Consider the following 26,615-nt stretch of genomic DNA (forward strand, 5'->3'; position numbering starts at 1 on the left):
TAATTCTCATTTGATCTAAAGAGAATTCTGGCCCTGTTGGTCTCTGAAGGAAATCTAAACTTTATACTATGGCACAGTTTTTTTACTGGAATACTCTGAAAAGTACACAAATCATAATTATAGCTTGAAGACTTCACAAAGGTCGCGTGTCCATAGTTCTGAACCCAGGTAAAAAGATATTATGTTACCAACAGTCAAAAAGCCCATCAAGCCCTATCATAGTCATAAACTAGTCCCACCTCCTCAAAGGTAACCTCTATCCTGATATATAATACCTCAGATTAATTTTGCTGTATTTTTAACTTGATGTAAATGGAATTGCATAATATATACACACACACACACATATATATGTAACAGATTTTTTCCACTCAGCATTATGTTTGAGATTCATCCATGTTGCATATAGCATTAGTTCATTAATTTTCTTTTTAACGACCGTACCACAGTTTGATTATACAATCTACTGTTTAGAAAATGTAGGTTGTATCCAGTTTGGGACCATTACGAATAATTCTTCTATGAAAATAATTGTACGTATGTTTTGGTGAATAGTTGTATGCTTTTATATTGGATATACAGCCAGGATCCAAACCACTGGATCATTGAGTATATGTACACTTAGCTTTATAAGTATTACCAAAGAGTTTTCCCAAGTTGATATATAAATTTATATTCTCATCAGTAGTGAATAAAGGTACAAATTACTCTGCATCTTCTTCAGTACTTCGTACTGTCAGATTTTTAATTTGAGCCTTTCTGGTGGCTGTATAATGACATCTTTTATTTTAATTTGAATGTGCTGATGACTAATGAGGTTGAATACTATTTCTGTTATTTAATGGTTGTTTGAAAGATCTCTTTTTTGAAATGCCTATTTTTCTATTGAATTGTCTATATTTCTCTTAGTGATTTGCTGTAGTTATTTCAAAACACATGTTCTGGATTGTAATCCTTTGTTGGTTACCTGTATTACAAATTTCCTTTTTTTTTAAATCTAAGTACCTTGCCTTTTTACTCCTTAATGAATTACTGCTTTAATAAACAGAAGTTTTAAATTCATTATACCCCACTTCAATATTTTCCGTTGTGATTAGTCTATTTTTGTCCTGAGTTTAAAAGTAACGTTTCCTGTTCTAAGACCTAGAAGATATTCTCCTGTGTTGCCATATAGGTACTTTATTGTTTGACCTTTCATATTACATTCCACCTCATATTTCTGGTGTGAGAAAGGGATGAATGTCCATTTTTCTTATTTAGATCCAATTGAAATAGCATGATTTATTGCAAACAATGTTCTGCAGTGTCACCTTTAGTCAAATGCCTATACATGCATGGCTCACTTTATGGACTCTAATGTTATGTTTGTATATTTGCCTATATTTATGTCAATGCCACATTGTCTAAATTACTGTAGCTTTATACTAATTTTAATATCTGATAGTATTGTGAAATAAAATTTGTACCGGATGGTTAAACAGGCAAGAAAAAATTTATTCAAGACTATTGCAATTATGGATCAATACTTTTGCAACAGGGGAGAGAGACTGAACTCAGTTCCAGTGAACAAAAGGTGGGAGATTTAAGTGCTGGGATGAGCTAGCATAAAAAGATTAGAGGACATTAAGAGGTTGGATGGTCAATGTGATTATGCCCTTTGTGTTTGCTAATTGTCCCTCATCAGTTAGGCTCCTACCCTCCCACAGAGTCTGGAAGACAGGGGCCCTAGCTTTCTTGATCATTGTGTTTCGGAGGGATGGCTAACAGGTCCTTGAGAAAGATATTCTTGGGTTGTAGACTATTTACATCTCAAAGGGGCAGATTAAAAAATTTATAAATTCTTTCTAAAGTAAGTGCTCTAAGCGAAGAGAATTCGGGGCCTATAGTCTAAAGTTTAGTGACGCTAAAGGGAACACTAAATCTATCTTGGCCAGTGTAAGCCCTTCATATTTGTTTTCTCCTTTTTAAAGATGCTGTTGGCTATTTTTATTCATTTGCTTTTCATATAAATTTCAGAATCAGCTTGTAACCACCCCCTCCAAAAAATACTGCTTTGGTTTTAATTGGATTTCACTGAATATATAGATCAACTTATGGCAAATTAATATCTTTATTATATAAAGTATTTCAATTGATGAATATGGAATAGTCTTCCATTTATCGAAGTCTTTATTTTCTCTAACTAATGTTTTTATGGTTTTCAAGATATTGAGTCCTAGACTTCTTATGTGATTTATTACTAGGTTTTTGGTAGTTTTGCTCTTGTTGTAAATGGTATCTTTTAAAGTTTTTCATTTTTTATTTTCTGTCGCTGATATTGAGAAGTACACCTTGATTTTTGTTCCTTGGCCTTGTATCCAGAGATCATGCTTAGTTTGCTTATTAACTTGAGTAGTTTATCTGTAGCACCACTCAGATGTACATATCCAGGTGGTTTGTGATTAATGGCAGTTTTATTTCTCTCCAGTCCTTGATTTTATTAATTTTTCTTGCATTTTTGTGCTGCATACTCTAGTACAATGAGATTATTGTTGATATCTGTTTCTCATTGTAGCTCTCAGAGGTGAGGCTTTTAGTAAATCGGCTCTAAAGGATATTTCCTGTAGGTTTGTTGCGGATGCCTTTTATTCCTAGTGTTCTAAGAAGTTTTGTTATTACTGGATGCAAAGATTTTATCAAATTTTTTTTTTAGGATAAATTGAGACAATCTTATTTGTTTTCCCCCTTATTCTGTTAATATGTAAAATCACATTGCTTCATTTTCTAATGTTAAAATAGCCTTGCATTTCTGAGATAAATCAAACATAGATGATATGTCTAACCCTTTTAATTTATTGCTAGATTTTTTTTGCTAACATTTGATTTAGAGTTTTCCCATTGTGTCTATGAAAGAGACTGGCCTGTTGTTTTCCATTCTTATGATATGCTTGCTGAGTTTAAGTACCTGATTATGCAGGCTTGGAAACTTGTCACTTATGCCTGGAATTTCCTTTATGGGGGGAGTTTTAAATGAGAATTTGATATATTTAATAGACATTAAGACTTTCTATTTTTGATTTCCATTTTTTTGGGGGGGTACACCAAGTTCAATCATCTGTTTTTATACACATTTTACCTCCATTTTCCAGATTTTCCCTTTTTGTCAGTTTGAGCAGTTTTTGTCTTTCTGGGAATTTGCCTGTTGCATCCAAAATTACAAATATAGTCATATATATTCATATTCAGTCCACATGGTATTTAATAATATCTTTATTATTGAAATATAGGAAATGTGATATAAAACTATGAATTTCTAGCCTCTCTGGAAAAATCAAGTGATCTGATGATCCTGGGTCTATTTTCCTGCATATTAACCTCAGTAGGAATTGAATAGAGCTGTACCCACTTAATCCCCATCACTCCCCATCCTTTTACACCTAGATTATTTCATGCATTTTATTATATATGCACTTTGGAATATGTGATTTCTTATGGATGGAATATTCCAGTGCCAACAGTTAGAATGGAACATAGAGGGATATGTTTTCCACTTGGTTACAAATAAGGCATGCAGTGGAAAATGCTCCTGGTGTAAAAATGCAAAAATAAAAGATTTTCAACACTTGTACAAAACATAAACCTTATTAGACTATAGGTAAAATACAAAAACCTAGTAAGGGTAATATTATGCTGAAATGTTTCAGTGTGTTCTGTATTAAAAATCTATTATGTTCTAATTGACACATATACACTACCAAATGTAAAGTAGATAGCTAGTGGAAAGTTGCTGCATAACATAGGGAGATCAACTCGATGATGGGTGATGACTTAGAGGGCTGGGATAGGGAGGGTGAGAGGGAGTCTTGGGAGGGAGGGCATATGGGGATATATGTATAAATATAGCTGATTCACTTTGGTGTACGGGGAAAAAAACTGGTACAACAGTGTAAAGCAATTATATTCCAATAAAGAGCTTCAAAAAAGTGAAAGAAAAGTCTATTATGTTCTAGATTTATCACATCTGGAAACAAAAGCTGATTTTCCATCAACTAAGTTCTAAATCCTTATAATTTACAAGCACCTCAATAATTCATCACAGTTTTCAGAGCAATCTCGTATTTGTTGACCTGACCCTAGCAGTGACCTGGCTAGGAGGGTATGAGGCAGTAACTATTATATTCATGTCACTAGTGGGAAAGCTAAACCATGGCAAGATTAAGAGTTGGCTGACAGATATTACCAAGTTGGGCAGCAGTTGAGCTGGGACAAGAATTCAGGCTGTCTCTACTTTAAATCTAGTGATGTGTAGCAGGTTAGCAGATTCAGAGATTCTACTATATGGCTAATGCCCATTCTAAGTATTAAAAATTTCGAATTTGAGATAGAGCGATGGGTCTTTAAATTCACCACAGTCACGCTGTTACCATAAATGACTGGTAGACAGGTATTTAATGAAAAAGAAAGAGGGGGAAAAAGGGGCGTTTTAAGACACTATTTGGGAGAAAAGCCCTGTATTGATAACTACAGTCGTGTTAGTCAGCTTTGAGACATTCATATACTATGTGAAATGCGTGTATTGCTAGGTGAGACACTAAGCACGAGGGTGAAGGGGGGTCCCTTTCAAGAAGTTCAGAGACTTGGAGGCATAAAACAATAAGGAACAGTAAAACCTCAAGCTACTGAGGAATGCCTGGGAATGTGATGAATGCCAGAAAGAACACTGGCATGCTGGAACACTCCTTAGAACTCCTGCTCTTTATTTTCTGGTGTCCCCATTGAACAGACCGGTAGGAGCTGGGGAGTACAGAGTTTATTAAGCTGCCACAGAACATTAAATAATAGCCTGCAAATAATAACAGCAACAACAACAACAGGGCCTTTCCAGATTTATTCATTAGCACTTTAGAAACTCATAAAAATAAATAATATATGGAACTGATTGTCATAGCACAGAAAAAGATGCTTCTTCAAGGTAAAAATCTCACTACGCTTTTCACATAATCACCAAAGCAGCATTTCATTAACGAATCAGACAGTCATATTTACCTTTTAAAAATAAGTACTTGCAAAGAACACGTTCTTGATCTAGAAGTGTATTTTTGATTTTTAAAAAACATTTTAAACAATACAGAGAATGGACTGGAGAACTCGAAGTTTGGGAGGGGGCGGGGGGTGAAGGGGAAGCTGAGACGAAGCGAGAGAGTAGCACAGACATATATATACTACCAACTGTAAAATAGATAGTCCGTGAGAAGTTGTTGTATAACAAAGGGAGTCCAACTTGAGGATGGAAGATGCTTAGAGGACTGGGGCAGGGAGGGTGGGGGGGACTCAGGGGGGGAGTCAAGGAAGGGAGGGAATATGGGGATATGTGTATAAAGACAGATGATTGAACTTGGTGTACCCCCCCAAAAATAATAAATAAATAAATAAAATTAAAAAAAAAACCATTTTAAACAAATAAAGAGTTAAAATGTAAAAAAGTCTTTAGATCAGATTGTAACCGTAGCCTTGTCAAATAGGTGAGATAAAACGTTTAATCTAGTGAAACTTCTGCTAAAATTAAGTATGAAAAGACTCAAAAAGGATTCAGCATCTGTACATCTCACTGTACGTTTTGTAGCACAAATCACAAGGCATATTTTTTTCTATGCTGAATGCTCTGTTGAGTGAATGGCCTCATGAAAGAGCATGGACTTGCAGCCAGATGGATCTGAGGTCAAATTGCAGATACTCAATCCTTTGACCTCTCTGGCCTTAAATAAGTTACTTAACCAATCTGAGTGTCAGTTTCCTCATCTATAAACTGCACCATTAGAAGTGACAGGAGTTCCTTGAATTCAGTCAGGAGTTATTACAGGATCATTTTAACAGAAGTAAAAATGATATTTTCAGAGAAACTTCCAATAAGTGTTTCCTAATACATCAGAAGATGTTTTTTTCACCCTGGACCATATGTTAGACAGTGAAGCTTCAAGACATGCCATTTTATAGTATACTGCTTCAGTTAACAGTTTGTAAAAACTATGTAAAATTGAGAAGGGAATCAGACTTGGCGAAACATTAGTCAGTAATACTCTGCCCCATTTCTAGCCTCATAATGGGTGCTTTATTTCTTTCAACAAGTTATTTGATGTTATTTCCATTTCACCATCAGTAAGATGAAGTTGCTAATTCTTTTTAACTGTATAGTTGTTTATAAAGTAAGAAAGAAAAATCAAGAAGGAAATTATTTTTCAGAAGGCTCATTACACATAATATACTCCTCATTTAGCTGAGGAGTATATTTCAGGGTCTGAAACTACAATAAAAGAAGATGGGTTGCTTGCTGCCTCCCTCTCTTATAAATCTCAGTTGCTGCTGCATTGTGTGGTCCGTGGCACGTAATTGTTTCTTCCTCAGTGGGCATACTCTTGGGGACACTTTATCTCTTAATGCCGATCTTGCTGGGTGCAGTTTAGCTTTCACTTTCCATCACTGGCTTCAGTAAATTCAAGGGTCAAGGTACTTAGGTTTTACCTCCCGGGCTTGTCAAATTTTCCTTACTTGCTTTTATCCAAATGTTCTTTTGATAGCCATTTTTCACTTTTGCTTTGAAAAACCAACTCAACCAAACAAAGGAATTCAGATGAGAAATGTCCTTGGCATGTATAACAATATGAGATGTGAATTAAATGGGAGGGAAAAATCCTCCCCATTGCGGATCTGAGCCTAGATGATGATGGAGTTGTGATTTAGCCCATGAAAATGTGTTAGAGTAAGTGAACTGACCTTTCGCTTCTCTTACTGCTGAGACAAAATGAGGACATAAATACAAATTAATTTCTTCTTGTCACTTCGTGAGACATTATAATTCATTTTTCATTTATGTGCATAATGTTTACCTAGCTTACAAAAATATGCGTTATTCCTGAAAGCTCAAGGGATTCATATACTTAAATGGAAACTCAAAGAAAGACTGATTTTTTTTTTCCTCTAGGGAAGAGGTTTCTAATCCTAATATAGTGATTTAAAAAAAATTTAACTTCCTGTCTATTCCATTTGATCCAATCTCTTGTACTTGTCTCACAATGTGGTTACATCCATTCAGGCAGGGATAGGAACCAGCATCTCTGAGTGATTATAAAAGCTGACTGATAATGCAACAATTGCTTAGCTCCATCCTTTGTAATTCAAATTAGGGCCGGCATTTCTAAGCAATAGACAGATAAATCTATAAATTCAAGCAGTGTGTACATCTATTTATGTTTGTGCATATGGCATTGCAAAAATCTACCTGTGGGCACACAGGTACAGAATACGAGCAAGCGATTTCTAATTCACTTACCTAATTTTACTGAGATCAGTAAAAAGCACCGTGCCTATATTGTAACAAAAGTGACTTAGATTCAGGTGATCGAAGTCGTTCTGAGAGTAAGATCGATTTAAGCAGTAGAATGTGTCACTGAAGGATGTGTGTGCTCTCTTGTGTTGGAAATGTTTAAAAAAGAATATACTGGAATTCTAAAGGTCTATTTGTAGAGATATAATAAGTACTTTTCTAGAGTGAGTAAAGTAGTTCACCCTTGGTGGTTCTTAGAAGGTTTGATATAAATACTGTGATCAAGCAAAATGTAAATAACCAACGACACTTCTATAACTCAGTTCAGATTAAAACTGCTTTTCAATACATTATCTTATTTAGTATTTAAAGCAATTCTTTAAGTGGTTGGTATGATTATTTTCTTTGAGAGACATTAAATTATTTAGCCAGAAATTTCTTGAAAAAGTCACTTGATTTCATTGAGCAGGGGGAGATAAAGAATTGCTGGTATTATTACAAGAAGTTATGGATTTAAAATGTTTTCGTAATTTGAAAATACATACACACATTGGTAATCCAAGCAATTGATTGACCTAAGACTTGAATCCAAATGGTTTGGCTCTAGATATTTTTATCTTCCCCACATGAGACACAAAATCACAGAGTGATAGTGTATTTGTATTTGAGAAGTTGTCACAATACATTATTAAAACTCTGCTCTATTTGAACAGTGTAAGTCCATTTACTCTAGTAATTGAAATGTATTCTCTAAAAGTGTCCCACATGTACATCTTTACTTGTAACAACTTTAGTTTTGTGAGACATTTTGCAGTGCTATGGAATCAGCCTCTCTTCAATCTGTCTTATGTAGTTTGTTAGTTCTGCCATGACAAAGTGCCAGAGATTGGGTGTCCTAAACAACGGATATGTGTTTTCTCACAGTTCTGGAGTCTGGAACTCCAAGATCAGCGTATTGGCAGGTTTGGTTTCTTCTGAGACCTCTGTCCTTGGCTTGTAGACAGCGGCCTTCTCGTTGTCCACCTTCTCGTTGTCGTCTGCACATGGTCTCTCCTCTGTGCCCACGCATCCGTAGTGTCTTTCTGTGTATCCACATTTCCTCTTCTTCTAAGGACACTTGTCAGATTGAATTAGCACCCACCCTAATGGCCTCATTTTAACTTAAAATCCTATTTAAAGGCCCTAGCTATCAAGGTCCTGTCTTCTAATACAGTCACATTCTGGGATAGAGGGCAATAGGGCTTTAACATATGAATTTTAGGCAGACACAATTCAGCCCATAACATCTTTATTCTGTTAATTTTTGGCACGTAGTTTATGTTTAATCGATATTTGTTGTTTAAATAAATTCATGATTGGTGAATGAATGAATTGGAGCCTATCATTAAAGTTAAATTAAATATTGACTGAATTATAAATCTGCTTCAGTGAATTGTCAGTTATCTATTATGATTATTTGAATACAAAGGACACTTTTAATCTGTTTTTCTTTCTTTTTTATTGAAGTATAGTTGATGTACAGTACTATGTAAGTTACAGGTCTACAATATAGTGATTCACAATTTTAAAGGTTATACTCCTCTTATTATAAAATACTGGCTATATTCCCTGTTTTGTACAATATAGAGTTGAAGCTTATTTTATACCTAATCGTTTGTAGCTCTTAATACCCTACCCCTATAATGGCCCTCCCCTCTCCCCACTGGTAAACACTAGTTCGTTCGCTATATCTATAAGTCTGCTTCTTTTCTGTTATATTCACTAGTTTTTTGTTTTTTTAGAGTCCACATATAAGTGATATACAGTGTTTGTCTTTCTCTGTCTAAGTTATTTCACTTAGCATAATGCCCTCCAAGCCCATCCATGTTGCTGCGGATGGCAGAATTTCATTATCTGTTCATCTGTTGATCGAAATAATATTCTTAAAAGAGTTGTTTTAACTAGGTTGACTATGTACCTAAAATATGTATTATTGTTTTTATAACTCATTCATATTAGTGAAAAACTATAGTATAAAGTGTATCACAATTTATTTTACAATCTCTATAAATTTAATCTTAAGCAATCTGGTATAGAGGTCTTTATGTGGATTTGTTTTATATGATGTGCTACTAAAATTAATAAATTATAAACATCCATCAATGAGATTACAAACCTAAGATGCTATTTCAGTGGACACTACCTTTGTGTCTCTTGTAGCACTGGAGAGAAGATGGTATATCTATTGAGACGTCTTAGTTCATTTTCTGTCATTTACGAAGGTGGTGCTACAGTTTGCATTTCTCTCTTACCCCCTTGACACTCATCTCCTCTGAGATTGGAGCCTTGCAATAAACATCCCACAATTTGACCTTTTATATCTGTATCGTAAAATCAGGCAGATGGTGTAGTTTATGGCTAAGGGGTAAGATTTTCTCTGTTTGAAGCTAGTTTTTTCACAACTAATCCATTAACAGGTATGTCGCATGCCATTTTATCTGGTGCATCTTGACATGGTAACTAGAAAGTTCACTAAAAGAACTTCTAATATATTTTAGGAAAAAAATCCCAAATGTTTGATTGTAATAATTAAATGGCTAATATTTAATTAATTGATTTACATTAGCACATTTCCTGTGGGTATCTTACATCACTATTCCAGTGCTGTGGCTTCTGTCATAAACTAACAATTCAAAAGGAGTAGAGTAGAGAATGAAGCTATAAAAATACAGAAATCAGTTACATTATGCTGAAAGCAATAACATTTTTATTGACATCTCTGAAGAAAAACTGAAAACTCACCTGTGACTGAGCTGCATATAAGTCCATGATTATTTTAATATTGTAGTAAAATGTTTATTGCCTACTCCTTACCCATGTATGAGACTCCCTTTTTGGAAAGATGGTAGATTAAACACATTTAAAAAAATAGGCAGGTCTCTGAATTAATTAGGAATAGATGGATTTTGCCATGATGCTAATTACACATGTATTATTTGAATTATATATCAAAATTTTCTAGGTGGACCTATCCAAACATGTAGCATCAAGTAAGGTAGAAATTATGCTCAGGCTTATCTTGGACATGAGTATATTTCTAGAAAATATGAGTTACAAACATTTTTCTAGCTCTAATTCTATACAGAATAAGACAGGTCCATATTCTGAGATACTTCTAGCACTAGAGATCTGATATCTATGGGAAAATAATTCTATTATTTATGACAAAGCCAAAAAAGTTTAAATTTTAGGCTCTGAAGTACATCCTTATGGAGTTGAAATAAATGATACATTTCTTAAAACATTCCCTTTACACCGATATCATCACAACATAGTTTTTTTCCATCTAAAAACCATTGGTGCTTGGTTTATATTACATATTAAAATAGTGTGTGAATATAGATATTAGTGACATGCTAAATATAGGGCAACTATTACTCAGGAAATATAGTTTTCTCACTGGAACAGTTTAGAGAAATAGTGAATTTAACTACTTTGTAATAATAATCCATTTAACTTTAAAAATTCACATGTGGATATGATGCTAAGTCACTACTAATTTTCTTCTACAATCAGGACATTAAGCAATTGTAATTATACAAGATTGCTTCAAATGAGAGTCTTTTTTTCGGCATCATATTTAGTAGTCAGACTTTTATTCCTTTGGGATGTATTTTCAGACCTAAGAAAGATACACATTTTACATATTATCAATGAAAAATCCTCTTTAATTCTGCACTTATATTTTTGCTTACATTTACTGTGGAGACATTTCAAATAGTGTTGTGATATCTGCCTCAGACTTCTAGTAAGTATCTTTGCTTTTCAATGTAAGGTGAAAGAAAGAGTGAAATAATCTAATGCCAAATGAAAGGCACAATGCTTATCTAATTATAAACAGAAGCTGGCAGTGTGTTCTTTACAACACCTAGCATACATAGGAGACTCAAAGTTAGATACTTTTATAAATCATTCACGCCATTTTTAATAAAATTCAGTTAATCATTTGCTGATGTTGTGGTGGGTTTTCTCTTCCCCAGGTACTGGGAGATCGGTGGACAAACATCTGTAGGTGGACAGAAGATCGCTGGGTTCTTTTACAAGACATTCTTCTAAAATGGCAACGTTTTACTGAAGAACAGGTGACTCACGTGGGGGATGTTGTATCAGGGAAAGACATGGAGAGATGTTAAATGGATGAATGAAAAAATATAATGATGTACTTTAATAATTTTTTTTTCTCTTTTGGGATTATTTGATTTCTTTCAGTGCCTTCTTAGTTCATGGCTTTCAGAAAAAGAAGATGCAGTGAACAAGATTCACACAGTTGGCTTTAAGGATCAAAGTGAAATGTTATCAAGTCTTCAAAAACTGGCTGTATGTATTTTTTAGCTTTCAGTAGTCTTTAAAAAAGACCCCAATAATTTATACTAACATCATTATTTGGTCTTTCTGTTCTTTCAAATTTTAAATGAAATACTCATTGTTCTTATCATATTGTTAACTTTTCTTTAAAAAAGGGAAAGGTGGTGTAGTGAGGGGGCTGCTATCCTCGCATAGCGGAAAGAGAAACTCTAGTGTCTCTGCCTCTTCTTATAAGGTCATGAATCCCATCATGGGGGCTTCACCCTTATAACCTCATCTAAACCTAATTACCTCCAGGAGGCCCAATGTCCTAACACCATGGGGGGTGGGTAGGATTTCAACATATAAATTTCGTGGGGACACAATCATTTAGTCCATATCATTACACTCCTGGACTCCCAAAATTCATGTCTTTCTCACATGCAAAATACATTCATTCCCTCCCAACACCCCAAAAGTCTTAACTGGTTGCAACATCAACAGTACAGTGTAAAGTCCAAAGTCTTGTCATCATCTAAATCAGATATGAATAAGACTCCAGGTGTAATTCATCCTGAGACTGAGCTGTCCAACAGTGAACCTGTGAAACCAGACTAGTTGTGTGCTTCCAAAATACAATGGTGTGACAGGTATAGGATAGGCATTCCCATTCCAAAAGAGAGAAATAGGAAAGAAGGAAGGGGTGACAGGCTCAAATGAGTCTAAAACATAGCAGGAACTATTACCAAGTCCAAGCTTGCTCTGCTTGCCACACAACAGGCCCATAAATCGGAGACGAGGTGTTGAGGCAAGGAATATGACTTTCTTCGGAAAGCCAGCAGACCGAGAAGATGGCAGACTAATGTCTCCTAAAAGCCATCTTTTTGGGGTCTGGATACCAGTTTGTTTTATAGAATCAGAGAGGGAGAGGCTGTGAGGAAGTAAAGTGAAAGGGCCATCAGTCTTACATCAGTCTTCTCCTGGAAAAGGTGAGGGGATATGTTAATTTCAGCCATTCACCCAGGTGGGCAGCGCAGATTGTCTGCCAGTGAGCTGAATGGAGCCGCTTTAGTTTAACATTCAGGCAGAGGGGCAGTATTTCCTGAGGCAGGCCATTGTGTATGATTACAAAAACAAAAACAACAAAAAGCAAAGGTTAAAGTCAAAGAAACAGATCTAACATGGAGTCTGATTTAGCTCTACATGGTTACAGAACAATTCTGTTAGATCTTAAGTTTCGAGAATAATCCTCTCTAGAATGATGCTCTGTGTTGCAGGACCACCAGAGTGGCAACATCACCCTGAGGATTCCACAAGGTGGCCTTGCCTCTTCAGCTTCACAGGGCACTGCCCATCCACATGGCTCTCTGCAGCAGCCCCACCCACAGGACTCCCTGTTGGCTGCTCCTGAGGCACTGGGTGGAGGCATCCCAGACCTGAAAGGTGGCCCCACCCTTTGAAACCCAGGAGGAACTAGTCCTGCCTGTTGGGCCTTTGGTGGGGTGGGGGCAGCCCTGATGATCTCTGAATCACCTATATTCTTCCCTTTTCTTGAGGAATAGCACATGTTCACAGCCTTCCTTCAATCTATCCAGTTTTCTTTGTTTCCATTAGTCCCAGTTGGCAGTTTCTGCTGATATAATAGCATCTGTATCCCTGGCTTCTGATAAGATGGCTGATTAGGTCTCTGGTTCACAGCCACACTAGTCTCCTTATCAAATGGTGAGTCCACCACACCCTTACTGTTCTCTTCTGAACTGCTTCCTGTTTTTCACAATATGGATAGGCTGAGAATTTTCCAGATCCACAAGTTCTGGTTCCTTTTTGTTTAACAGTTCCTTCTTCAGTTCCTCTCTTCTTGCATTTTACCATAAGCATTCAGGAGAAACCATACTGTTCCTTCCACACTTGGCTTAGGTATCTTCTCAAGACATCAGATTTCTCAGCTAAATATCCAATTCCATAACTCACAAGTTCTCCCTTCCACAAAATACTAGAACATCAACGTAATTCAGTCAAAGTCTTTGCCACTTTATAACAAGGATCATCTTGTCTCCTTTGTCCAGTGTGTTCCTTATTTTCATCTATTTCATCAAAATGGCCTTTACCATCCTTATTTATACCAACATTCTGTTCATGATTATTTATATATTCTCTAAAAAGATGGAAACTTTCTTTCCAGCTTTTTTCTTCTCTGAGTTGTCACCAGAATTGCCCTTTGGAGTGTCTTCATGGCAGTCTTGGCTTTTTCTAACATGCACCTCAAAACTCTTTCAGCCTCTACCTGTTAACCAGTCCAAAGCTGTCTCTGCATTTTTAGGTATTTATTACAGCAGCACACCAGTTCTTGGTCCCAGTTCCTGTCTTAGTCAGCTTGGGCTGCTATAACAAAATACCACAGACTGGTGCCTTAAACAGTACATATTTATTTCTTACAGTTTTGGAAGCTGGGAAGCAGAAGATCAGGGTGCTGGAAGATTTGTTTCTTGGTGAGGGCCCTCTTCCTGGCTTCCAGACAGCACCTTTTTGCTGTATCCTCACGTGGCGAGATAGAGGAAGCTCTGGTGTTGCTTCCTCTTTTTATAAGGGCACTAATCCTAGCATGGGAGCCTTACTTTCATGACCTCATCTAAGCCTAATTATCTCCCCAATGCTCCACCTTCTAATATTATCACATGGGGAGGTTAGGCTTTGAAAAGATGGATTTTGGAGGGATATAAACATTAATTTCGTAATATATAGGTAATGTTTCAACTTTGTTTTTTGAAACAGATTTGTACTCTTGAAAAAGTATAGCATACCTGGAATAAGATTTCATTGAAAATTAGAAGGTAACACTAAGAAGTACCTGCTAATGTTCCATAAAGTTCTAAACAGTATAGTTCTACAGTAAACTTAAATTTAGTAAGTCTAATAAGTCTAAAATAAACTTAAGTAGATTCTCTGAGAAATAAAAGAGAAGCACAAGAGATGAATATCCTCCATAGAATATCTTTCCCTAGTTTGGAAAACAAGAAAAACATTAAAGCAAACCAAATGGCATTGATTATAGCACGTGTGTGTTCTGAGGAATTGAACTTCGGCAATAGGAAATCAGGCTTCATTTCAGTTTGCGTTCAGACTTATGGGATTAAAAAAGATCTCCAGAGCTTCTCTTCCACTGTGAATTTTGTTATTTTCCAGTAAGGGAGAGGTCAATCTAATATTAAGAGCTTGATTTTTCAAATACTGCATAATAAGGATTTCTTTTTGATTTTTGATCAATTCTAGTAAATGCTAACTTGATGTTAACCCTAATATAAAACAAAGGTCTATTGTAAATAATATTTCATAACTTTACCTAAATTAATCTATTTATGTCTATATTGATATGATGTACTATACATCATAATAATTAAATCATTTATTTAAAGCTCATGTTAAATAAATTTCCCCAGTTAAATTCGTACCATTTTACCAAATATTTATTTGTATCATGCATTTTTTGCTCCATCGTTACTACTTTTCTATAGGCTTTTAATTTAAAATAGATTCACTTATGTATTACTTGTTATTACAGGCTAGCTTGTTGTTAAGAAATCATTCCTCAGAGAATGTATGTTTTTTTTTGAGTGATGTGACTACCAAAGAAAGATTTCAGAAAAGTAATCTGTGTTTTGTTCTTCAACTAATGGGGAGCATTGGGAGTTGAATAACAATCATATTTACATTTTTGGAATGCTCTTTAGTAGTAAGACTTCCGGTACTAAGGAGGCCAATGAGAAGAACTGAACTAAGGAGCACTGGGCATGATAATGAGGAGGCAGACAAGGTTATTTCAGAAGAGGAAATTGAGGCGCAGGAGAAAACACGTGGCACATGTAAAGTAACACAGAAGATTAGTCGTAGAGTTAAGATGAGTACCAAGATATCCAGACTCAGGTCCAAGACTTTTAAGCTATTTCAAAACTCCTCATCACATTTGATTCCTTGACAAAAAATAACTGCAGTTGAAAAATTTTGTTTCAAACCATCACATGCCACTGTGTTGACATTTTTGTAAGTAAAAGACGTTGCTAGCTCCAGGGCCATGAAAATGCTCTCTTAGCAAACTCTCAATAATTTTCCAGTATGATTAAAATTCAAATTATGTCACCTTACTTGTGAACAAAGTGAAAATATGTTTTGTATAAGTCTTACCATTTGATAGTTTAAGCCAATTAACAAAACCTGACAGCTGGTCTAGAATTTGAGGTAAAATTCCCCTGCTGACTTAGGCAGTGAATAAGTTAAAGTATGTCACAATCTGAGAGCCAAAACAGGTACCATCTGTCACCAGTTCCTACTACACACCTAGGTATAGAGACAGTGTGCTAAAACTCTCTTTTATTTACAATCAGTGTAATTTGTTTTGAAATATTATCACTAATAACCCATGGGGTTTTCTCCTACTTTTCATTTGAGGTGGGAGGTAAGGAGTCAAGTATTTCATTTCCTCCTGATACGTCATTTTGTCCAAATCATGTCAGTCTATTATTTTTCTGTCATCAAAATTGAGGTTTTATTTGGTGTAAAGAATAAAAAGAAAAGGAGAGAAGAAACTGAGGTGACTTCTAAGACTTGTAGAATCAAGTAGGCTATCAAGGGAAGGCCCACATCTATAAGAAAGATGTTCCTGGGGGAAGAGTACTGTTGCTGTGAGGATTCGTGGCATCTGCCAGGGAAGGGCAACTCTGGGAAACTTGGGGATCCAAGAGAGTATGGTGTGCAGGGGCTACAGGAGTACAGAATTAAGTCACTATCGAGTGTCTGTGAGATCAGATGGCAGGGACAAAGTGCTTATGGGAGCTTGGCAGGTCCCTGTCGACAGTGCTCTTTCACCAGGGCTTGCTACCTTGACCTCAACTCCTGTGATCCCCCTCAGAGAATTCATCCAGATAGTATCAGCGGTTCTCAAAGTGTAGTCCCTAGACTAGCAGCATCACCCAGGAACTTGTTAGAAATGCAAATTCTCAGGCCCCATCCCAGACCTACTGATTCAGAAACTCTGGAAGCGTAGGGTCCAGCAAGCTGCGAGTTAACAAGCCTTCCTGGTGATTCTGATGTTCCCTCAAGTTGAGAAACCCCCACAGTGGATCAGTCTACCTAAGTATAACAACAGGTGATTAGAAAGAGGGGGAGTACTTTTTTTTAAAGAACTTTTATTGAGATACAGTTAACATACAATAAACTGCATATATTTAGAGTGTACAATTTGGTATCCCAATCTCCCAATTCATTCCCCCATAGGGGGAGTACTTCTTACATATAGATAAATAAGTACACATAAAATAGGTACAGAATTCAGTTTTGCCCATTTAAGAGAAATTGTCTTGGCATTACTCTCTGAAGCATACATCTATTGAGAATAGTGTGAAGACTTTCTGGGCCTTTTGTAAGTATACATTCTCTTTTCGCTTCAAATCGTCTAACCTTGACCAGATGGAACATGTTTATTCTGTCTTCTTGAGCAGCTTATCTGTTTCTTGCCTGTTTCTACTGCTGCCCAATCTGATTTATTGGCTGTACTTAACTGCTTGCCTTGGAGATATGTCCAGGTGCCTCACCGCTATGAAAATAAATTATATTTCTTCTTTTAAAATCCTAGCTGACCTCTGCCTTGTACACATTTTCTAGTACTTCTTTTCGCCTCCTGTTTTCTATAACTGTGGTTCTCTGGTACTCAAAGATCTGTAATCACTTCTTGAATTGCAGAAAGACATCTTTTTTTGTACTGTAAAATTAGTAACAATTAAATCCAGATTATTTAATACACACACATAAAATCCAAGCTTAAAATAATTGCTATCCAAGGATAGATAGGAAAAGGCAATTCATTGCTATGATGCTGTGTGTCTGCCACCACCATGGAGTTCCTGTTTTCTCCCTCAGTTATGGTGGGAGAGTGCTTCAGGGACTGGGAGATGATGAGAAGAAGAAAGATTGGGAGAGAGAGAGGTTGGTCCAGAGCCAACAAGTGGAAACAAATTGAGGCAGAACTACTATCCTGCCATCACCATCTGACAAACACAGATCTAGAATTTACTAGATAGAAGCCTTGGTTAGTACAGTGTTTCTGTCATACAGATTTAGGTAAAAATACATGGATTTGATAATTCCACAATTTTATAATAATGCTGTTTTTACTTTATCTTGAGTTGTTTTTCCTAATTGTATTCTTTAATGGCGAACTTCCCTTTTATTTTTGTAGTGTTCACTAAGTGCTTCTTCATTTGGTTTAATGTTAACACAGGAGGCTTTGTTTCATTTGCCACTAAATCTCTCTCGGTATCCAATTACTTTTATAGATCATCTAAGAAAACATTTCTAGGTAACGTGAGGCTACCCATAAATTTCCAACGCAAATGGTTTCCTCTTCTTCAAATTCAGCTTATATATCTTAATTCATATTTTGGTCTATTGCATTCTTTCAGACTTAGGAAAAAAAGTGAAAAAACAATTATTGAGGAGAAACTAGAAGTGCATTTCAGAACTTGTTTTTATTCCCTAAAAATGGCACGCAGTAAGACTGCAATATAAAGAACACCAAGTGAAGCAGATTCTGAGAAAAGGATGAACTAATTGAAGGAGACACCAGAGCAGTCTGCAGTTCAGAGCTATCAATGCAGGTGGCATGCCAATATGAGCTACATAAAGTGGTCTTTGCAGGGGTGGGGGTGTATGGCTTTCTCTCTGTCGATGACACTTTGGTTCATGAGCAATTGGTGCATCTGTTTCATGCTCATTTCTTTGCCATATGCAATGTTAGTTGTTCTTAAATAAATTTGCATTTATTTTGGAAAGACAGGTCTCACAGCTTAGGGTATGTTCATTGTACTCGCTACTGCCGAAAAGAAGGGATTGTAAAGGGGCTATAAAATAATTCTCTCCTTTCTTTCTTCTTATTCTGTATTTACAGATGAAATCAGGGAGTAGCATTTGGGAGATGGAAATGGGATTTCTCAAAGCATAGGGTGACCTTAATGGATAAAATGAAACAATAACCTGCCCTGATCTACTGATTTCACACAAGCCACTTTGTTGATTCATTCCCTATCAACCAAAGGGCATGTGTAACCCTCCATAGCTCCTAGGAACTTTGGAAGTATGAATGGTATAAAAATACTTCATAAAACACATAAGCATTTAGTAAACAGGCAAAGTGATTCCAAAGGATTTGTGTCATACTCACTTAGCTCTGTTACTTAATGGGCTCTAAAATTAGCTTTAGAAGATAATTACTCAAATAGCTGAATGTTAATTGAATAACAGATGCTAAAAAATGAAAAAGTAAACTGCATAACAAAGTTTTTGTACCCAAATAATGAAAAGAATATAAAAATCATAGAAATAAATAATATTGCAAATTTATTCAAATGATCACAGCATTTTAGATTGTGAAGGCCCCTTGGCCATGCTCGTCTTCTCAATTCACCGTCTTTTCTTCAGTACTCCTAGCATGTGATATTTCATTTGAATTCTATCAGAAATTAAGAGGAAGTTCACTAACATCCAAGAGCCATGCCTTTCACTTTAGAACACCTCCAAATGTGAAAACGTAATTTCCATATGTTGATCTCTGTTTTGCCTTTTGAAGCAACACTATTTTTTTACTTGGCAGTTCTTCAAAAATATTAGGGTAGCTCATAAGTGCCTCTACTAGGTGTTTATTCTACATCTGACTTTTATTTCTCTTCAAGCTTCTTGGGAACATTATTTGCATTATAATTTTCTACTTATATTTTTATGAACTCTTGATCTGTCGCAGGCACAATTATAATCTTTTCATATTTATACACGTGAGAAAAGGCATGCAAAAGCAAATTGAACTATAGTGTTTCATAAAATGCAACCCAGGCTTAGTCTGTGTTCTTCCTTGTTTTAACAGGTTTTAAAAACCGATCTAGAAAAGAAAAAGCAAACCATGGACAAACTCTGCTCACTCAACCGAGATCTTCTTTCAACACTGAAAAATACATTAGTAGCCCAAAAGATGGAAGCATGGGTGGACAACTTTGCCCAGCGCTGGGATAATTTAGTACAAAAACTTGAAAAGAGTTCAGCACAGGTTAGTGATAATTATTAACCTACAATAAATTATCCTTGAGATTTTTAAAATAAATTTATTTATTCATTTATGTATTTATTGGCTATGTTGGGTCTTTGTTGCTGCTGCACGCAGACTTTCTCTAGTTGCAGCGAGCGGGGGCTATGCTTCGTTGAGGTGCACAGCCTTCTCATTGCAGTGGCTTCTTTTGTTGCAGAGCATGGGCTCTAGGGGCGTGGGCTTCAGTAGTTGTGGCACATGGGCTCATTAGTTGTGGCTCGTGGGCTCTACAGCTCTGGCTCAGTAGCTGTGGCACATGGGCTTAGTTGCTCCGTGGGATGTGGGATCTTCCCGGACCAGGGATCAAACCCGTGTCCCCTGCATTGGCAGGAGGTTTCTTAACCACTGCACCACCAGGAAAGTCTCTATCCTTGAGATTTTTGAAATCTGCAATAAGAGAGCGGTACTGTAATCCTACTAAGGGTGTCACTGGATTAGTCCTTGCTAAGTATTCAATTGAATAACAACGTGGCTCTCTTGGTTGCCTTGACACTGACGTTCACTGGGAATGAGGATCTACCTGAGTGACTTAGAGCAATGGGACAAAATGCTAGGGAACTGTGTCATCACACTATAACCCCAAATCATAGATCCCTGGAATGATGAGGGTCATTAATTGACCCCTACATTTTACATATGAGAAAATGAAGTTTAGAGAGGAAAAGTGAATTGTTGAAGGAAAGTCAGTGACAGGAGTAGGACTAGGGTCCAGGTCCTTTGATTTCACTAAAGACCTCTTTCAGTTACTGCAAATGAGGTTATAATCAGTGGATTTTCTGCCATAGACTGCTGAGTCACAAAATCATGATGCAGCTTAGTTGTACTAACACATATAGGCTATAGGTTAAGAAAGCATCTATGTCTTACTTGTAGTGTCATGTGGTTTTATGTTAAGAATTGTAAAAGTTTTGTTTTTTTTTTAAATGGGGTATTTTTAAAGTAGAAACTTTTATTATCTGATATGGTCAGATGGTGGAATCATGGGCGGTCATTCAAAATATTAGCATTCTATTTAGTAGTGTTTAATACATTTTGCCATATTGTTTTGCATTGTAGTGACTTTTACCAGTTGGTCACAGTTCATAGCTCAATGTACCATGCACACACCTCTGTTAAAGCCACATTCAGTACCTTTAGGCATATATCTCCTCTCTTGTGAGACAGTACAGGGAATTTGTTTTTTGAGACTTGCCATCTGATAAGTGGCACTTAGGAAATGTTCGTTAAAAGGTGAAGAAATGAAGTTTGAAGTATTGCTTCTAAGGATATAATTTAAGAAAACGTAAGCTGACATATATGGTTTTCAATCACAGTTCAGTCTTCTTTTTTAAATCAAATTCATATTTAAAATTTAAAACTTGGAGTATTAATTGCATTCATTTCTTATCCAGTCATTGGGCAATAATAAAAATTCTATTGACTGTATTTTTTGGCAGTTGCTTACTATAATAGTGATTTTACCACCAGATCATGATTCTTATTATATGTGGTCTGACTTTGGCTACTTTGCATGACCATTGGCATTTATGTAACATATATGTAAGACATTAGAAAGTGTTACACTTTTTAAATCATCAATGATATCATTCCAGTATGAACCCATCAGTTCCATAGATTACTGGTGCTGTAAAATGGTTAGTTACCATTTTAAAAAGGACTGGCATTATTTGATAAAGATATTTTGAAATGCATCCCATTAAGGGGATATATTCATGGAGGTGTAACTGTTAACAACAGGTTGCATTCTGGTTCACTTGCACTATTGACAGTGGTTTTCCAAACTTGAGTCTGCATAATAGTTACCTGGGAAACTGATTCAAATGCATAGTCCTAGATTCTGTGCTCAGAAAATCTCGTTCGGTAGGCTAGTAATCTACATGCAGCCTTTCATAAAGTCTGCAGAACACATTTTTTGAAAACATTGAATTAGTAAGACAATGACAATATGTGCCAGTCCCCACATTCTGGTGTTCCTCGGTGCTGCCTGAAATGGGAAGAACGGAGACCTTCCTAGCAACATATTGATGTTATTTAAATATGCTCATTCTGTGGAATGAGACTTGTGTATCTCATCAAAATCTTACCTATTTGATTATTCTAGTTGGTTAAAAGTATGTAGAGGGCCTTATTTTTTAATGGCTTAGAAGTTATGAGACTACAACCTAGGGCAACTTACTTAACTTCTTATTTTTGAACTTTTCAAAATCTATGATAAAACAGTACTAGCTTTGTATAATTCTTTATAAAATGATGTCCGGCATATAACATATCCACTCTACTTGCTCACTGGGGTTTGATGAAAATAAAATAAAGCCATAGGCATGAAAGCATTTTGAGAAAAAAAAAGATTCTCTTGATATGCAGGGCATACTGCTTAGTGAGTCTGGACTGCTCGGTGTCGCTCACTATGATTTTTTAAAAAATTTAATTTTAAACCATTATACACTCTTATATCAGGCCAGAAACAGATAAATGGAGTTACATTAGCAAGTTTCTTCCTAGGACACCTAGCTTGAGCCTTTCTTAAGCTCATGTCTCACCTTCCACTCCTCAGTTTTTCCCAAAAAACCCAATTGGAATCATTGCTGGGGGGGCGGGGTGGAGGGGAGGGGCATTGGGAAGATAAAAAGGAAGCTACCCAGGGAAAGAGGAATTAAAAAGAGATAGAGTGGAGGATTAAGATGGCGGAGTAGGAGGACATGCGCTCACTCCCTCTTGCAAGAGCACCGGAATTACAACTAAAGGCTGAACAATCACCGACAGAAAGACACTGGAACTCACCAAAAAAGACACTCCACATCCAGAGACAAAGGAGAAGCTGCAGTGAGACAGTAGGAGGGGTGCAATTGTGTTAAAATCAAATCCCATAAATGCTGGGTGGGTGTCTCACAAACTGGAGAACAGCTATACTGCAGAAGTCCACCCACTAAAGTGAGGGTTCTGAGCCCCACGTCAGGCTTCCCAACCTGGGAGTCCAGCAATGGGAGGAGGAATCCCCAGAGAATCAGACTTTGAAATCCAGTGGGATTTGATTGCAGAACCTCCACAGGACTGGGGGAAACAGAGATTCCACTCTTGGAGGGCATACAAAAAAGTGTGCTCACCAGGACCCAGGGGGAAGGAGCAGTGACCTCATAGGAGACTGAACCGGACCTACCTGCTGGTGTTGGAGGGTTGCCTGCAGAGGTGGGGGGCAGCTGTGGCTCACCGAGGAGACAAGGGGCACTGGCAGCAGGGGTCCTGGGAAGTGCTCATTGGTGTGAACCCTCCGAGTCCACCATTAGCCCCACCAAAGAGCCTGTAAGCTCCAGTGCTAAGTAGCCTGAGGCCAAACGACCAACAAGGTGTGAACATAGCCCCACCCATTAGCAGACAAGCAGATTAAAGTCTTACTGAGCTCTGCCCACCCAGCCCTACCCACAATCAGTCCCTCCCATCAGGAAGCACCCAGGAGCCTCCTAGATAGCTTCCTCCACAAGAGGGCAGACAGCAGTATCAAGCAGTATCCACAGTATTTCGTCTTGTGGAACTGAAAACCACAGCCACAGAAAGATAGAGAAAATGAAAAAGCAGAGGACTTTGTACCAGATGAAGGGACAGGATAAAACCCCAGAAAAACAACTAAAAGAAGAGGAGATAGGCACCCTTCCAGAAAAAGAATTCAGAATAATGATGGTGAAGATGATCCAGGACTTTGAAAAAAGACTGGATGCAAATATTGAAAAATTTACTAAAGACCTAGAAGAATTAAAGAACAAACAGAGATATGCAACACAATAACTGAAATGAAAAATGCACTAGAAGGAACCAACAGCAGATTAACTGGGGCAGAAGGGTGAATAAGTGACCTGGAAGACAGAATGGTGATCATCACTGATGCAGAAAAGAATAAGGAAAAAAGAATGGAAAGAACTGAAGACTGCTTAAGATACCTCTGGGACAATGTTAAACGCACCAACATTCGCATTTTAGGGGTCCCAGAAGGAGAAGAGAGAGAGAAAGGACCCAAGAAAATATGGGAGGAGATTATAGTTGAAAACTTCCCTAACATGGGAAAGGAAATAGCTACCCAAGTGCAGGAAGTGCAGAGAGTCCCAGGCAGGATAAACCCAAGGAGAAACATGCCAAGACACATAGTAGTCAAATTGACAAAAGTTAAAGACAGGGAAATGTTATTAAAAGCAACAAGGGAAAAACGACAAATAATATACAAGGGAACTCCCATAAGAGTAATAGCTGATTTCTCAGCAGAAACTCTGCAAGCCAGAAGGGAGTGGCATGATATATTTAAAATGATGAAAGGGAAGAACCTCCAACCAAGAATACTCTACCCAGCAAGGATCTCATTCAGATTCGATGGAGAAATCAAAAGCTTTACAGACAAGCAACAGCTAAGAGAATTCAGCACCACCAAACCAGCCCTACAACAAATGCTAAAGGAACTTCTCTAAGCGGGAAACATAAGAGAAGAAAAGGACCTACAGAAACAACAACAAAACGATTAAGAAAATGGTAATAGGAACATACATATCAATAATCACCTTGAATGTAAATGGACTACATGCACCAACCAAAAGACACAGACTGGCTGAATGGATACAAAAGCAAGACCCATATATATGCTGTCTCCAAGAGACCCACTTCAGACCTAGGGACACATACAGACTGAAAGTGAGGGGATGGAAAAAGATATTCCATGCAAATGGAAATCAAAAGAAAGCTGGAGTAGCAATAGTCATATCAGATAAAATAGACTTTAAAATAAAAAATGTTACAAGAGACAAGAAAGGACACTACATAAAGATGGAGGGATCAATCCAAGAAGAAGAGATAACAATTATAAATATATATGCACCCAATATAGAAGCACCTCAATACATAAGGCAAATGCTAACAACTATGAAAGAGGAAATGCAAGGCAGAAATAGAGACACAGATGTAGAGAATAAACACATGGAAACCAAGTGGGGAAAGCGTGGAGGGTTGGGCGGGGGGTGAATTGGGAGATTGGGATACCAAATTGTACACTCTAAATATATGGTGTTTATTGTCTGTTAACTGTATCTCAATAAAAGTTCTTAAAACGAAAAAGAAAAAAGGGGATAGAGTGAAAAAAGAAATAGTATCTTATACCTAAAAAAAAAAAATTTTCTTTCTTACCTGTCAGATTGAATTTAATCAAAATTACATAAAGAATTCCAAGAATGTTGAGGGTTAGGTTGTGACTTTAAAGAACAAAACTCACTTGTGTGCATATATATTCTAGCATGTTTGTAGGGAAAAGTAGTCCCATTAATGACACAATATACTCAATCTTTTAAAAATCCTTTTAAGTGATTGGTATAAAGAATGAGCAAACTTCTGATAATGGTTAAAATCCAGTAGGATATAGGAATTGTGACTGAGATGACACGGCATCCACTTGTGCTCATACAAAGAACATCGTGTGCCCGAAATTTTGACTGCTATTCAGGTCAAGGCTTTGAGGGATTTTGACCTTATGAAATAGCAGCATGGCAAGAGATCAAAACATGAAAAAAAAATCAACTATGAGGGCTGCTCTGTTGCATTTCAGAGTCAGGTTTGGCTTGAATAATACCTGGACACAAGCTGAAGATGCTGAAGTTGATGAGAAGGCAGCCTAAAAAAACAGAAATACTTTCTGTTTCCAAAAGTTAAAAAGAATAGTAAGGCTTGCTATGTGGATGCTTAAATGAGAAAAGAGAGTAAATGAAATACATGCTGAATCAACTTATTTAAATACTCAAATGACCCTATGTTTCCTCCAAAATTTTTATAAAAGTGCTTGTTGAAATTTACTCAGCTGTTATTCTCTAAATGCTGTGTCCCTGATGGACATATTTATGTTTTGATTGCAATTAGGGAATATGATAGTCAGAAATTTGTTATAGTTAATACTGTAAACTTAAATATAATTTAAATGATTTGAAATATTATTTTCCCCCATTTAACTGAAGTCATAGAATACTATGGAAACGGAAGTGTTCATTTGCTTTATAATTTATTATGATAATTTATGTTAAACTTGGCAGAAGGAGTTTAGATGTAAGAATATATCTATCTAGATAAGTCCAGAAGTTCTGTAGTCTTGTGATTTTTTTAAACAGAGTAAGTTATCTTCTTTACCAGAAATAAGAAACATTCTATTACTCATGTAAGTTCATAGACCTTATTCCCATTTCATCAATATTTTGCTGTATTCCTAATGACCATTTTTGCAATGTTCTGAACTTTGAGCACAAATATCTTAAAGATAAAATTAATATCCTCAGAATTCTCCTCCCCTTGAACATGAGCATACATGTTTATTCTGTGTGTGTCTGTGTCTATACTCACAGATGCCCAAATAGAGAAAGTGATTATTATGTATGAATATATCTGTTCTACATTATTTATGTCCTGCTGAGAGTTTTAAAACTCTTGCCAGACAAGTGAGTAATGTAAAACATGGCTGAAGATAATAAGCTAATGTTTTTCATAATACCAGAAATGCAAATAGATGCAAATGTATTAAGGTGAAAATTTCTGTATTTGCCTTTCTTTTTTGAGTTCATTCTCATTTTTTAGAGGTACCTGTTTTGATTCTCCATAAAATATTTTACATGCACATTCTGACTGTACCTATTCTCAAAGCATTATTTTGTAGACCTGTTGATACATGAATTGTAGTTACAATTGGTTTGCATCTCATCTTTTTGCCAATGATTTTAATTAAAAATACTCTAAGGCCTTTCAGTTGACAACCGTTTTTAGTGGTTCCTGAAAGCTCTCCAAGTCTAATCAGTCTGCTGCCAATTAAAAAACAATTTTATTGGCTTTATAAAACCTAGAATTAAAATAAAATTT

The 26,615-nt window shown here is 36.5% G+C and overlaps 1 protein-coding gene across 5 annotated transcripts in view; it reads left to right on the top strand.

Annotated features, from left to right (window-relative positions):
• DMD (dystrophin) overlaps positions 1-26,615 on the top strand; it is a 1,940,210-nt gene that overhangs the window by 545,513 nt on the left and 1,368,082 nt on the right. For all 5 annotated transcript variants that reach the window (XM_057717394.1, XM_057717395.1, XM_057717398.1 and 2 more), the window contains 3 exons: positions 11,320-11,421; positions 11,549-11,656; positions 19,530-19,709. In XM_057717394.1, coding sequence (XP_057573377.1) covers positions 11,320-11,421; positions 11,549-11,656; positions 19,530-19,709 — 390 coding nt within the window. The remainder of the gene's footprint in view (positions 1-11,319; positions 11,422-11,548; positions 11,657-19,529; positions 19,710-26,615) is intronic.

Source organism: Hippopotamus amphibius, chromosome X (assembly GCF_030028045.1).
Source record: "Hippopotamus amphibius kiboko isolate mHipAmp2 chromosome X, mHipAmp2.hap2, whole genome shotgun sequence".
NCBI classification, from domain to species: domain Eukaryota; kingdom Metazoa; phylum Chordata; class Mammalia; order Artiodactyla; family Hippopotamidae; genus Hippopotamus; species Hippopotamus amphibius.